The 15,047-nt window shown below is 43.8% G+C and overlaps 1 protein-coding gene across 12 annotated transcripts in view; it reads right to left on the bottom strand.

Moving 5' to 3' along the window:
- The window catches only part of SON (SON DNA and RNA binding protein), a 519,974-nt gene that overhangs the window by 51,518 nt on the left and 453,409 nt on the right, over positions 1-15,047 (bottom strand). For 11 of the 12 annotated variants that reach the window (XR_011194616.1, XR_011194617.1, XR_011194615.1 and 8 more), the window contains one exon: positions 3,463-3,573. Coding sequence is in view for 8 of the 12 variants with exons in the window: in XM_069202473.1 (XP_069058574.1) it covers positions 3,463-3,573 (111 nt within the window). In the remaining 4 variants the exon portion in view is untranslated. Of the gene's footprint in view, positions 1-3,462; positions 3,574-15,047 lie in introns of those variants that run through there. The other variant, XM_069202483.1, reaches the window with a different exon arrangement.

The raw sequence follows: 15,047 nt of genomic DNA, 5'->3' as shown, positions 1-15,047 counted from the left end.
AAATCTGTTTTGGTGCTTAGAAGATCTTGCCGAAGGATGATCTGATTCAAACCAATTTAACAAGGTCTTTAGAATGAATCAATCTAATGATCAACATGATTGAAATAGAGACTGACTCAGAGAGCTCTGGTATTCAATAACATAAATGTACACCTTTGATATTTTATCAGGTAAGGAATCAGTGAATGAACTGCATTGGGTAGTTAAGGCTTGATGCATACGGGGAAAAAAGGAGTCTTAAACCTACCTTACAGTTATTTGTGTCAGCCCTACAGGGCGAGCGGTGTACCGACCCTGCTCAAAGAGGAGAGCTATTGTTCTTCATACGTAACTATTAGTTGAACACATTAAAAAAAGACAAGGCCCTCAGCATTGCAACTGCAAGCAATAACTTTTAACCATCTGACTTAACCAAGGTCAGGGAGCAGATGGTGACAGTAATAATGGTTATCTGGGTAATTCATCAAGGTGGCTCAAATCGCCACTTTCTGGGAAGTGGTTGGAACCAGTGTCAATTGAATAAGAAATTGTGTTGCAAAGGAGACTGGGGGAAGGGCGGCTAAGGATTGTAGTATAATTTGGGATAACTGACGATTTGCCAGGAAAGCCAGTAAGTGTTGCATGACCATCACATGTATTTCCCCACCAGAAACTATGTCTCTGTCAGAGCCCAGTGCAGGGCGACCTGTGAGGTTCTGGGGAGGCCGAGCGAGGGAACTAAAGCTGAAGTGTGTCACCTTTGGGTTCTTCCTTCAGACTTGGCATCATGTCATCTCAATTGTTGGCAATCAGGTGTTTTCACAGGCCCCTGGCCTCCTCCCCATGCAAGGCTTTGCTCTCAGCCTATTTTATAGTGATTTGTCACCATGCTCGTATGTGTGAGGAAAAGCAATCTTCAATTTCATATTGACTGCTCATTTAGCTATCAGCGAAGCTTTATCCAAGAAGTGAGTAGTCACTTTATTCTTTTCAGGTCACTGTTGTAATCCCAAGGTCCAGGCCTCCAAATTTATTAAGCTGACCAACCCCGTGACATATTGCAACAACCCCAATACTTTGGACCAGTAGGCCGCCAAAAAGGGTCAAATTCATAACAAGTGCTGGAAGCTAGCTTCTGCAGCTTATCGTAGGAAGACGGCATTGGCAGTAGAGAAAAGTTTCTTAATTTTATCAGTTGATAAACAGGTCCTATGAATGAATTGCATAAATTTAAATTTGGCACCAAACTGATGTAAAGACATGAGAGGTCTGACTATTTTAAGCAGCCCGACTCTTTACACAATCATAAACATGTCTGCTTTGGCGCAGATGTCATCTGTCCTTATCTTTCCAAGAACTGTGAAAGTGTCAAGTCATTTAGATATAGAAATCAACAAGACACCTGATGTGGCATCAGTCTGGAACAAGTGCCTTGTTATCTCAATTTCAAGGTCAAACAACAAATTACAGCCAATATTCAGTGTTTTCTGATTTTTTTTTTACCTTATCCGTTTGAAAGAATGTGTCTTAGACTAGCCTCCTGATGCTCATTGGTTATATCAAACATTACAAAGGTGTTGTTCTAAATTCCATCTTAGATAAGATACAGTATAGTGGAGAGGATATAGTGCATCGGTCAGAGCAACTGCCTCGGGACCTCGGGTTCGAGCCTCGGCATCGGCACAACATCCTGTGATTTTGGGCAAATCATTTAATCTTCCCGTGTCCATGGACAGCGCCTGGATACCCTCACTGGTGATAGCCAGCGCTATATAAATCTACACATTTAATTTTATTTTCATTATATAGATGGAATGCCACTTGTCAGCTTTCTGCTATAAACAGGTATGCAGTGTGCTCATTTTCCCTGAGAAAATCTAGATGCTATTTATTTTTACTCCATGCTCATATAGCGTAGCACATAGAAGTAGGTTTAAGGGTGGTAGGTTTTTAGATGACATCTTAACCATGGGAGAAATATTAATTTTATTCTTGTTGTTCACAACATGTATTTGTACTGTATTTATCATTATCTGTGTGGTTATTTTAGATGTGATGCGCAACAGGGGGTGCTTGGTGAAATAAACACATTTTAGTTAATATGTATTTTTCAGAGCGAAGTTCCTGTGTGTGGTATTGAAAAAAATTGAAAGAGGTTTGTTTCTAAACACCACAGTGTCGCTGGACCCCTGTTTAGGGACTGTTAGTAACCCAAAAGCACTGACACCATTTCAACTATGTATTGGGTGGGGTACTGCAGGGCTACAAAAACCTGACTTTCACGTTCAGGCTTTGGTGCACTGAATCATGTCACCTGTGGGTGGGAAAGCAAACCTTGTAGAGCTGAGCCAGAGACTCAGTTTAGGCAACAAAACAGTGTGTGGATACGCAACAGACTTCCTATTTTAGACTACAATATGTCACGTAGGAGCTGTAGCGATGATTGTGTATGGTGATGAAGGGCTCGGTACAGCCAACTAATGCTCCACCTGCCATTACTCATCACAAATTAAGTCTGGACTAAGGCATGAGCTGCAGATTCTGTGTCAGTAATGGACCTTTAGTCTGGAGAATATTGATCAGGAACCAATGTGGCCTCCCTTAATTTCTTAGTGAAGTAAACCTTTACAATTCCTTGGTTTTCACCTTGAGAGAGGCTAACTGTAACAATTGGCCTAGTGGAGACAGGGGGAGGTGGTGAGCAGATAAATCATTTATTATGGAGGAGCTTGTTTTAGACTGGCCAGGAATTGGCCTGGGATTTATAATGTGGATGCACAATGCTAGGCTAAAGTGATCTGTTCAGGGTACTTTGTGGCATCTACAAATTGTGTCAATGGTACAGGTGTAAAAAAAATGACATCATGACTGTAGCCAGACTTCAGATTTTTTAAATCGAACTGATTAAATTGGTCAAGCAGCAGTAAATTGCTAAAGTGAGTATGCTTATCCAAATGAAGAGTGAAATTACCACCAATCAACACATTGGTTTTCCATAGGCATTAATAATCTGCTCTGCTAGGAAATCAATGGGACTTAATGGAGCAGTGGCACGGCCATACACAAGTAGAATATCCCAAATACAGTTGTCTACCATGTGATTTTTGTACCTAGATGAGATTATGGTGATTACTAACCTTACAAAAAACCACAGAAATTCACAGAAAAAAACAAAGGTTAAAGTGGTATTATATGTCATAAACAATGTAATTTGAGATGTCATCAGTGATGTCATCAATGATGTCATTTAACTTGTCACGAGTGACATAATATGTAAGGTCGTAAAAAAGTGCATGGCAGGGCACAAGTTATAGTTAGCTCAGTAAACCATAACTGGTGAATTTCAATTTTCGGGGGGGTTTTCAACATAAATTTTTACCTTATTTCAACACCTAACTATAAGATCAGTTTAACTTTTTCCAGTGAAAAAAGCTATATAAGTTGTGATGCCCATGCACACAAATGAACTATTTTACTACACACCTGTTCCTGTGCCCGAGTCAGCAAGCACAAAGCCTCTAGGTCATATGGATTTCCTGCAAGTCTCTTCTGGGCAAATGCACGTTCATTCATTGCAGCAGTAATGTCAACAGGCTGGAAGAAAATACAAAAGTGTGTCCACTTATACAAGGCATTTAAACAATCCAAAATCCATATTTCAGATCCGGGTGAAATACATCAGTGAACAACCTACTTACATGCGGCCTGAGATACAGGGGCACAGGTCCCTGCTCAGAAGATTTGCGGTGCACAACTTCAGCAGACGCCTAGCAGCACTGTGCGTCAAAGGGACTATTTTGGACTAGTTTGCTCCTGCGCAGTGCAGTGTACGGACAGTACAGAACAGCACAGATTTTTTAATGTGAAGCTATTTACCAAGTGACAGGTTGTCGCTGCCACTAATGTTCTCAGCCCCTCCGCTGCTGAAAAGTAGCAATCGCCGGTCCGTTTGCTATTTTCTGCCTCTGCCCAACTCTTTGAACACGCTGTATTTCTAATTACGAGTAGAAGGCGGAAGTGCACTGTTTTAACGAATCAGAAAAAATAGGAGTGTGGCTTCAGCTGTAAATAGCATTTGCAAAGTAGTTTTCGATACATTAATAAGCCTGTGCTTCTTAGAAGGGCAAATCTTGCACACATTGTTACGCAGTGAAGAAGCGATCACACATTAATGTACACACCTGTGCTAACGTGCGCGCAGCGTGTAATTCACACTCTGATATGTAGTGACAAGGTTAGAACTGTCATGGTGTTAATGTAGCTATCGGACCACTTTTGAAGCAAATATGGTCTCTCTCTGTCTCTCCCACGCATCTTGTAATATTTTGTGCAATTATGTGTTTTCACCAAGATGTAACGTCGTACCTCGTCTACAGACTACCACATCTCTGCAGAGACCAGGGGCGTAACAGCAGCCCCAGCGATGCGGGGAACCCCCCACACACCCATACTGGAGGGGGCCCTCACAGCCACTACCGCTGTGATTGTGGGGGTCCCTTCAGCATATTTTGGGGCATGGGGCCCTCAGAGGTGGCAAAACCAGTGACAGGAACACAGAGGCAGCTCGCCCTTATGGACATCAGTTGGGGTTCCACTCTCTTTGGTTTCTATTACATTTTTATTACACTAATAGTGAATAATGATGTATTATTATTCATTAATAATGTAATAAAAACGAGTATAATTAACTGGAATATGCCCTTCATGGCAGCTGAGGTAAGTAAAAAATACTTTTAAATGTATGTTGTGTGAGTGCTTGCGAGTGAGTGTGTTTATATGAGAATGTATGTAAGTGTGAATTAGTGTGTATGTATAAGTAAGTATGTTTGTGTGAGTAAAAATGGAGGTCAAAGGTCGGGTGACGTCACTTCCGCTACCCCTGGCATTTCGGTGAATTGACGTTCACGAGTAGCAGTTAGTGGTTAGGCACCAGAAACTCAGCGAAGCCGGGGATTCGCCAAGAACGCTATTTTTGCTCGCCACATACCAAGCTTGGCTTTAGTAATATCTCGTTTTATCGCAAACATAACCTTTCACTGAAAAAGACCCTGCATCATGCAAGAAAAACAGTTCGCTTTAAAAACCAACAAACATCACCTTTGGGCACCTAGGTCCTGTTCTTCGTCTAGTTATAAATACTATGCTGAATTGTGGATTGCTTGAGTACTCTATAAATCTGTTTTTATTAAAAGATACTGGAAAAAAAAGTGAACAAATGTTTTATCAAAGTTTCCTTTCATTTAATTTACTGCCATTAAACCCCAGAATCTTTGGGGGTATATAGTTCCTTGCATTACCCTCATACGATATTTTAAAATGCTATGTGTCTGTAAACTTGTCAGAACCGATATGCTTTTAAATTCGTCTATGGGGCAAAGTTTTTTTTTTTTTTTAAAGAAATGCTTAAACTGTCAGTCTCTGCATACTTCTTCCCTTTGCAGCACTACTTGGGGGAGAGCGCGCTCTGCAGCTCGAGAATCTGAAGATGGTGTTTTCAGTGGTGGGATCAGTGCTTAATTTGTGCTTGTTGTTTCCGGTGCTGAGCACCGGCACTTATTTTTTAGGGCCGGGGCTTATTCTTCCTCCTCAAGCATTTACTGCGAGCAAAAGACTCATATGGGAAAGACGGAGAAAGAGAAAAATGAAAAAGCGGAGAAAGCTGCAAGAGTGAGCTGAAGGGGCAGTGAGTGGCTTTATAATGATTGAATAAGCCCTTGCATTTAACTGCAGCAGCCGCGTGTTTCAGGGGAAGGCTTTGGGCACCGGCACCTTTTTATTTACAAATTAAGCACTGGGTGGGATGCAAAAACTACTCTGTGCGCGTTTATTCTCCATCAGATGAACAGAAGTCTACACTGATACACACAAAACCAGGGGCAGTTTGCGCTTCCAACCTACATATACCGTGATGTGACTGCAGATTGTGCATCAAAGTGACCTGATCTTCACAGCCTCAGACACACTACACAGTTCAGCAGCAAGTGGAGGCAAACTGCACTTCAACACACCTAAAACTCTGGATGAGCTGCCCCTTGACCTGAATCCGAAACCACAATTAATTAAGCAAAAAACAAACAAGCATAGAATGGCACTTTTAGGATAGAGAGGCCCGGCAGGAAGGCTCAAGGCAGGGACAAACCCTGGCAAACTTTAAAATGAAGGAAGACGGACATTCGTCCGAAATAAGGTTCGGTGAAACTGTCAGACACGTGGTCATCCATACCTCCCCGTCTGCATAGCTCACAGACAACTAATTCTTTTTCAATAGTTTGTCCCTGGGCTGGGGGCACGCGCACCATTTCACATCTCGCCTCCAGACTTAACAGTGATTAGAAGGGCAGTGAGGCAGTTCATCGATTCATCTGCCAAGGGATAAACTCACATTTTAGTGTTTTTTTAAAAACTTTTCTTTGCATCTTTATTGACAGGTATGTGTGTGTCCTGTGTGAAGGTCTAGTGTTGGTGTAATGCCACTGCTAGCTACAATAGTAGCAATTTCTGCAGCACATTAATACAGCAATCAATGTTATACTAAGGATTTTAGATTAAATATTGTAATGTACTATAACTACAATTATGTAGCACTTCGTACCCTCGACGAGGCACTACATAATGTATTATTGAATTTACATTGCCCTTCTTAACCCCACACTAGGCACTAAACCAAAGTAAACAATATATTATCAAACATGATATTTTTAAGTTTTTACTACTGTACATTCGACAATAACATCTTATATACCAATGTTTCAAGTCGAGTTACACTTAATCAAACACAATGCTGCAACTGGGGCAAAATTAATCAATACTTAGAGCTTGTTTTTTTGCAAAAATGATTCAAACTGGTACAAAACGTTGGATTTGGGATTTATTTCCCAGTATAAAATATGCTTTGTCCTAAAAAGTAATACTCTGAGCTGCCTTGCATCAAAGGGAAGGGCCATGGGTGGCACATGGGCATTTCCCCCAGGCATCAGTCTGGATCCTGATAATTTTCTCAAGCAGTACCCCTGCGCGCTGTTAGGTGGTATCGATCGGCTCTGCGTCCATCGTCGGCATTGTCATGCCAGATATGGCGTCGCGGGTCCTATATAGGCACCACCTGGCACGCTGACCTCAGTTTATTTTCACGACTTTCCACACCAGAAGCGAAGAGCCATGAAGAACACTGACCAGAGGGGCATCAAAACTAGGACCCTGAGAGGGAATCCCTGCCCCTAGAAAATCAGTTCGCAGAGTGGCGAGGATGGGTGGGTCGGTAAGGAATTTGCAACTACATATTGTCTCTACCAGATAAGGCGTTATTGAAGGTACGTACCTTGTCCATCTGATACAGGCATCTAGATGCAGATTCCTTACCTTAGAATAGATATCCAAGCAATACCATCCCTGGAGGTGGGTCTACAAACTAAGATCATACTAGAAAGTCCTGCAGGACTGAATGGGCAAAGTGCCCGTCCCTAGAGATCTGACTGTCCAGGCAGTAGTGTTTGGCAAATGTGCGCAGAGATGCCCACGTTGCCCACCTGACAGATGTCAAGGAGTGGAACTACACATGCTAACGCAGTGTTTGCAGCTTTAGCTCTGGTAGAATGAGCACACAAATCCTCAGGGGTTGCTTCTAATCAGGTGTGTAGCACATTTTAATGCAGAGTACGACCCACCTTAGAGATGGTTCTCTTGTGCACTTCTCGATATTTCTTCTCACCAATGTAACCAACAAAGAGTTGATCCTCCACCCGGAACTCTTTGGTACGATCAAAATAAAACATCAATACTCTTTTTAGGTCCAAACGTTGAAGTCTCTCCACTTCCTTAGAAGGATGCAGGGGTGCGTAAAATGTAGGCAAGGTGATGGTTTGGCCTCCATGGTAGGGGGTAACCACTTTTGGCAGAAAGGAGGCCCTACTGCAAAGCACCACTTTGTCAGGATAGATGGAAAGGTAGGGAGTCTTAGATGACAATGCCTGCAGCTCACTTATCCTGCGGGCAGATGTAATGGCCACAAGGAAGGCTGTCAAAGTAAGAAGAATGAGAGGAAAATTGTGGAGCAGTTCGAAAGGAGCGCACATTAGAAATGTCAAAACCAAATTAAAATCCTATTGAGGCATAATGAATGGGGATGGAGAAAACATATGAGTAAGGCCTTTAAGAAACCTATTTACAGTTGGAGACTTAAACGAGGAAGGTTGATCAGGAAACTGCAAAAAAGCGGAAATGGCAGACAGATAACCTTTGAGAGTGCCCATAGTCGAGCCCTGCTGGGCCGAAGAAAGGATAAACAACAGGACCTCGGAGAGAGGGGCAGAGAGGGGGGGTCAACAGACTTGTCTATGCACCATGCCACAAATCTCTTCGAACGACAGGCGTACACCGTTTTGATGGAGGTACAACTGGCTGCCAAGATTACATTACAGACTTCGGGCGGAGGGCAACTATTGCCGCTCAATCTCCCTGCAAGAAGGCGGAAAGTGGACAGGTTCAGGTGGAGAACCTTCCCCTGCTGTTACAACAGAGGATCCTCCCGAAGGGGCAGTCTGATCGGAGGATTGATAGCTATGCTTAGTAGTTTGGGATACCAGACTCTTTGTGTCCTGTCCGGAGCCACAAGGATTACTTAGGCCCAGTCATTCTTGATCTACTTGAGAACTCTGGGCAGATGTGGTAAGGGCGGAAAGGAATAAAGGAGGTCCGGGTTCCACTCAAGACAAAAAGCGTTGCTGAGCGATTGCCACCTTTGAAACTCCAACGTGCAGTACTGCTGACACTGCACGCTCTCTGTGGAGGCGAACCAATCCAACCACGGTTCTCCCCACGGCTGAAAGAGACCCTGCGCCGGATGGAGAAGCTGTTCGTGATTGGCTAAGCACTGTTGGCTGAGTTTGTCCGCTCTGACTATCAGAGAGACTACCAGATGTTGAACCAAAAGAGAAGTGCCCTGTTGTTCCAGCCATGTCCAGAGGTGCAGAGCCTCTTGACAAATGGTCCATGACCGAACCCCACCCTGCTTTTGGCAGTACCACATGGCAGTGATGTGGTCTGTGAACACCTGCACTACCTTTCTTTTGAGAGAGGGAAGAAATGCTTTCAATGCTAGTCTGATAGCCCGGAGCTCCAACAGGTTGATGTGGAGTCTGGGCTCCACCAGAGACCAGATGCCTCTGATCTATGCCTCTGATCTCCGCCTCTCCCAGGTGGCTGCCCCAACCCAGGAAGGACACATCTGGGAAGAAAGCAGGATTGGAATCGCGGTTCGTTAGCCACCACTGCAGATATTGGGCAGTTCCCTCAGAGATATGGACCTTGTCAGAGAGATTCCCCTGGTGCTGCACCCACTGGAACTTCAGGTCCCACTGCAGAGCCTGCATGTGTCACCTGGCATGTGTCACCAGCAGGATGCATGAGGCCCAGCAGCCTCAGTGCCATTTTCACCAAAATCCAGGATAGAGTCTGAAACATCGGTATCGTAGCCTGAATATCCTGGACTCACCAGTCAGGAGGATAAGCCCAAAGCCGCACTATGTCCAGATCAGCTCCAATGAAAGGGAGCACCTGAAAGGGAGTCAGGTGTGACTCTGCCATGTTTTTAGTGAACCCCATCGAATGCAGGAGGTCTGCTGTAGTCTGGAAGTGGGAGACGGCAGCCTGGGGCAATCTCGCCTTCAAGAGCCAGCCGTGATATCCCTGATCTCCGCAGATGATCTACAACCAGCACAATCACCTTGGTGAACACCCGAGGGGCGCGGGTAAGGCCAAAGGGGAGCACAGTGCACTGAAAGTGCTCTTGGCCTACCATGACTGGTCAGACCGCCGGCTCCCTGATCCACGAGGACGGTGGATCCAATGTCCCCGGCTACACAGAAGCTGAGCAGCATGCGCAGCACGGTGGCTGGAGGGGAATGGATGTGGCTGGGCGCCCTTTCCATAGCCACGAAAGAGGCGAAAAGCAGACTGAGGGGGGCGAGGGGTCATCACAAGGCCCAAGGACCTGGCCGTAGCACAGGGATCCTTAAACCACTCAAGCGCAGAGTCTGCCTTCTCTCTGAAGAGATGGGTGCCATCAAAGAGCATGCTCATAAGACTAGCTTGGACATCCCCCGAAAAGCCAGACATCCTCAACTAGGGGTGGCACCTCAAGGCCACTGTTGAAGCAACCGCTCTGCCCAGTGAGTCAGTTGTGTCCAGTCCACATTGTATTGTGAACTTTGCTACATCTCTTCCATCAGCAACTGCTAAGGAAAGTACAGCACGGTCCTCCTCTGGGTCCTGTAGTAGCACTTTCACAACTGTATCCTACAGCATGGGGGAATAGTGGCCCAAAAGGCATGCAGTGTTCACAGACCACAATGCCAGGCTGGCAGAAGAAAACATCTTCTTCCTAAGTGTGTCCAGCCCCTTGGATTCCCTATCTGGGGGTGCAGAAGGGAACACACCCTGGGAGGTGGGGGCTCTCAGGGGTTAGGGGGTTATGTCAGGAAACCTGGGTCACCCAGTGCAGGGCAATTGCGACGGGCAATTGTCCTGTTCACAAGTGCCCCTGTGCTAGGTCTGGACCAGGAACCCAGTAGGACGTCTGTAAGGGCTTTATTAAAGGGGAGCAAGAGTTACAAGCAGGAAGCCCCAGGCTGAAGCACCTCTGTCAGGAGGTTAGTCCACACTGCCACCAAAAGCAGCTCTAGGTCCAGGACCTCAGTCAATCTCCACACCACCACTGAATACTCTGGGAAGAGCAAAGTCGGCCCAGATATAGGCTCCAAAAATGGAGGCCTCAATTGACGGCCCTGCTGCTCCCTTGTCTTATCTGTCGACGTCAAATCGAAGAATAATCCGCCTTCATTGATGACTTCTTATGCCTCGACTTACCCAAACTTCCTGGGGACCTGGAGTGGACGAAGAAGAGGGGGTTCCGAAACTGATTCAAAGACCTTCCTCTCAACCGAGACTCAGGCGAAGCCAAGAGCCGGGCACCATCAACTTTAAGGTCTGCTCCTTCAAAGCCTTGGGATTCATGGCCCGGCACTCGGAGCACGACTTTAGGTCATGGTCGTGCTCCAGCCACCAAAGGCACACGGGGTGCGAATCTATCATGGACATTGCCGATGGCAGGATCTGCAGGGCTTGAACCCGGTCTTAAGTGAAGGTATCCCTAGACGTACCAGGACTAGAAACACTCAAAAAAGCTTTGGCAAAAGTAAAAAAAAAAAAACAGTCAAAAAGTGACTGAGGGGTAGCTCTTGCTTCGGATCAGTGCACAAAGAAAAGAACTGATGTCAGCATGCCGGGTTGGAACCTATATAGGACTAGAGATATCATATTTCCCTATCCTAATCCACCTCTAATCCTTTTTTGGATTCCGGAGTAGTGTGCTACTCACTAAAAAGATGCCTTGTCAGGGGTAGTAAGAGCTATATAAATACAATCACAATGGCAACCCTGGTGGCAGCCAATCAGATCTCATCTGCATATCCTCTGTGGTGTGAAACATACAACCTATTTTAACCTTAATTTCTCTGAAACTACTGAACGGAATTCCATGAACTCACAAATGTGGTGTAATTTTGTTCAGCCATTTTGTCTGCAGCTGTGTATAATTTTCCTATGGGAATATTAATGATGAAAACACATTTTGGGCTCCCCTTTTTCTCTGCACCTGCTTGATGGATCACCCCAAAATTTTCCAGGAAGGAGCTAAAATAGAAGAATATTTTTTTGGGATAGGTTTGTGAACATTTGTCAAATAGCGCCAAAGTTATAAGCTAACCAAAAGATGCTTTTCCTACGGAAACGTGGTCCTAACTATAACTAGCCACAGGGATGGAGATATATGGAAAATGTAATTCACTCAGTGTACATCTGTTTGTGGCATGTTCTGCTGCAGATTCACATGCTATGCATATCGATTCGGACATCTAGTGTTGGGCTCGGAGTGTTACAAGTTGTTTTCTTCAAAGAAGTATTTTAGAGTCACATGATCCAGTGACTCCTCCTCTTTGGTTCCATTGCGCATGGGCATCAACTCCATTGTTAGATTGTTTTCCCACAGAGGTTAAAGGAAGGAGTGATAGAGTATATAAGTGAAAAAAGAGATGTCCATGCAAATGTAAATGTATATACATATGTACAAATGTGTTAACTTAAATGACTACAGGCTTCCGGGGAGGAGGGAAGGTGCATGTGAATCTGCAGCAGAACATGCCACGAACAGATGTACACTGGGTAAAAATTATTTTTCGTTCGATGGCATGCTTAGCTGCAGATACACATGATATGCATAGACTACAAACCAGTTTGTCCTTCCAAAATAGCGGTGGCTAGCCTGTAGGAGTTGAAGTTGTTTGAAATAATGTTCTTAGAACAGCTTGACCTACTGTGGCGAGACTACTTTTGGTAGGAATTTTGGATTTGTTCTTAGTACAACCTTGTGTTTGTGTACTTGGAAGAAAGGTTCCTCAAGAGTAAAAGCTTGTATTTCACTTACTCTTCCTAAAAAAGTAATTGCCACTAGGAAGGCAACTTTCCATGTTAGAAATTTAATTTGGCACGAGTGAATGGGTTCAAAAGGTGGTCCCATAAGTCTTGTAAGTACTATATTTAGATTCCAAGATAGAACTGGTGGTGTTCTCAGTGGAATGATGAGTTTTAAGCCTTCCATGAAAGCTTTAAGGAGAGGAACTCTAAATAAAGAGCTATGTTGAATATTTTGTAAATATGCAGATATTGCAGTAAGGTGCATTTTTATTGAGGAAAATGCTAAATTTGATTTTTGCAAATGAAGTAAATAGCATACAATATCTTGTATTGATGCTGTAAGAGGATCTATATTTTTATATTGACAGTGACAGACAAATCTTTTCCATTTGTTTGCATAGCACTGTCTAGTAGTGGGTTTTCTTGCTTGTTTAATAACTTCCATACGTTCTGATGGGAGTTGTAAATATCCAAATTCTATTACTTCAGGAGCCAAATTACTAGATTGAGAGCATTGGGGTTTGGATGTCTGATATGACTATGTTTTGTGTTAACAGATCCAGTCTGCAAGGGAGTTTGGAGTGCGGTACCACAGATAGATCTAGTAGTGTTGTGTACCATGGCTGACATGCCCATGTTGGTGGTATGAGTATCATGTTGAGTGAAGTTTGACGCAACTTGTTGACCAGAAATGGAAGGAGTGGGAGAGGGGGAAAAGCGTAAGCAAATATCCCTGACCAATTGATCCACAGAGAATTGCCCTTGGATAGGGGATATGAGCGTGTGGATGCAAAGTTTTGGCATTTTGTGTTTTCGCTTGTTGCAAATAGATCTATGTTTGGTGTTCCCCACGTTTGAAAGTACTTTTGAAGTACGTGAGGATGAAGCTCCCATTCATGTGTTTGTTGGTGATTTCTGCTGAGAATATCTGCCAACTGATTGTCTATCCCTGGAATGTACTGCGCTGATAGATTAATTTGATTGTGACTTTCCCATTTCCAAATTTTTTGGGGCTAGAAGGGACAGTTGGGGTGAATGTGTCCCTCTCTGTTTGTTGAGATAATACATGGTTGTCATGTTGTCTGTCTTTATAAGAACATTCTTCTGTGTGAGAAGAGGTTGAAAGGCTTTGAGGGCCAGAAACACAGCTAATAACGCTAAGTGGTTTATGTGTAGCTGTTTCTGTTTTGACATTCCATCGCCCTTGAATATTGTGATTGTTTAGGTGAGCTCCCCAACCAGTCATTGATGCATCTGTTGTAATTATGGTTTGAGGCACAGGGTCTTGAAACAACTGCCCTTTGATTAAATTGCTGCAATTCCACCACTGAAGGGACATATGTGTTTGGCGGTCTATCAACACTAGACCTTGGAGTTGACCGTGTGCCTGTGACCATTGTTGTGCAAGGCACTGTTGTAAGGGCCTCATGTTTAATCTTGCGTGTGGAACTATTGCAATGCAAGATGCCATCATTCCTAGGATTTTCATGACAAATCTTATAGTATATTGTTGATTTGGTTGTATAAGTGGAATTAGATTTTGGAAAGCTTGTATCCTTTATGTATTTGGATATGCTAGAGCTAGTTGAGTATTTAGGATAGCACCTAAATACGGTTGTACTTGTGCTAGTTGAAAGTGTGACTTTTGGTAGTTTATAGAAAAACCAGGGTTTCTATTACATAACATGTATGATTTTGGCATTGTGTACGACTGCTTGATTTTATTAGTCAATCATCTAGATATGGAAAGACATAGATATGTTGTCTTCTTAGGTAGGCTGCTACTACTGCTAAGCCCTTTTTGAATACCCTTGGAGCTGTTGTTATGCCGAAAGGTAACACTTTGAACTGGTAGTGCTTTGCTTGAATGACAAACCTGAGGTATTTTCTGTGAACTGGATGGACGGGTATGTGGAAATACGCATCCTTGAGGTCCAAGACTGTCATAAAATCTTGTTTTTGTAGCAGTGGGATGACATCTTGCAGAGTTACCATGTGAAAATGTTCTGATAGGATGTAAAAATTGAGGGATCTGAGGTCTAATATTGGCCTGAGGGTGCCATCTTTTTGGGGAATTATAAAGTATAGTGAATAAACTCCTGTTCCTATCTGAGACTGTGGAACTAACTCTATTGCTTGTTTGAGTAATAGAGATTGAACCTGTTTTTGTAACAGAATTGTATGTTCTGGGGTTCACTTGTGATACCTTGGTGGAATATTTGGAGGAGTGTTTATCCATTCTAGGCAATAACCATTGCGGATAATTGATAGCACCCAGTTGTCTGTGATGATATTTTGCCAATGTGTGTGGAGCTGCTGTAGTCTTCCCCCCACAGGAAATTTGTGGAATGGAAGGGAGTGAGGAAAGTCACTGTTTTGGCTGTGTTGCAGGCTGTTTGGAGGTTTGGAATTTACCTTTATTGCTAGAGTATTGTCCTCTATATGTGCCTCTAAACCCACCTCGCTGGTACTGGGTTTGGTAAGTTGGTTTTGTTTGGGAAGTTGATACCTCTGAAGGTTGTGGTCTGAAACCTCCTCGAAACTGAGGTTTACAAAATGAAATGACCCTCTATATGGTGTAGAATAGAGTGCACCCATTG

The sequence above is a fragment of the Pleurodeles waltl genome, chromosome 8 (assembly GCF_031143425.1).
Source record: "Pleurodeles waltl isolate 20211129_DDA chromosome 8, aPleWal1.hap1.20221129, whole genome shotgun sequence".
NCBI lineage: Eukaryota > Metazoa > Chordata > Amphibia > Caudata > Salamandridae > Pleurodeles > Pleurodeles waltl.
The sequence above is the reverse complement of the archived record's forward strand: the minus strand, read 5'-3'. Positions and strand labels throughout refer to the sequence as shown.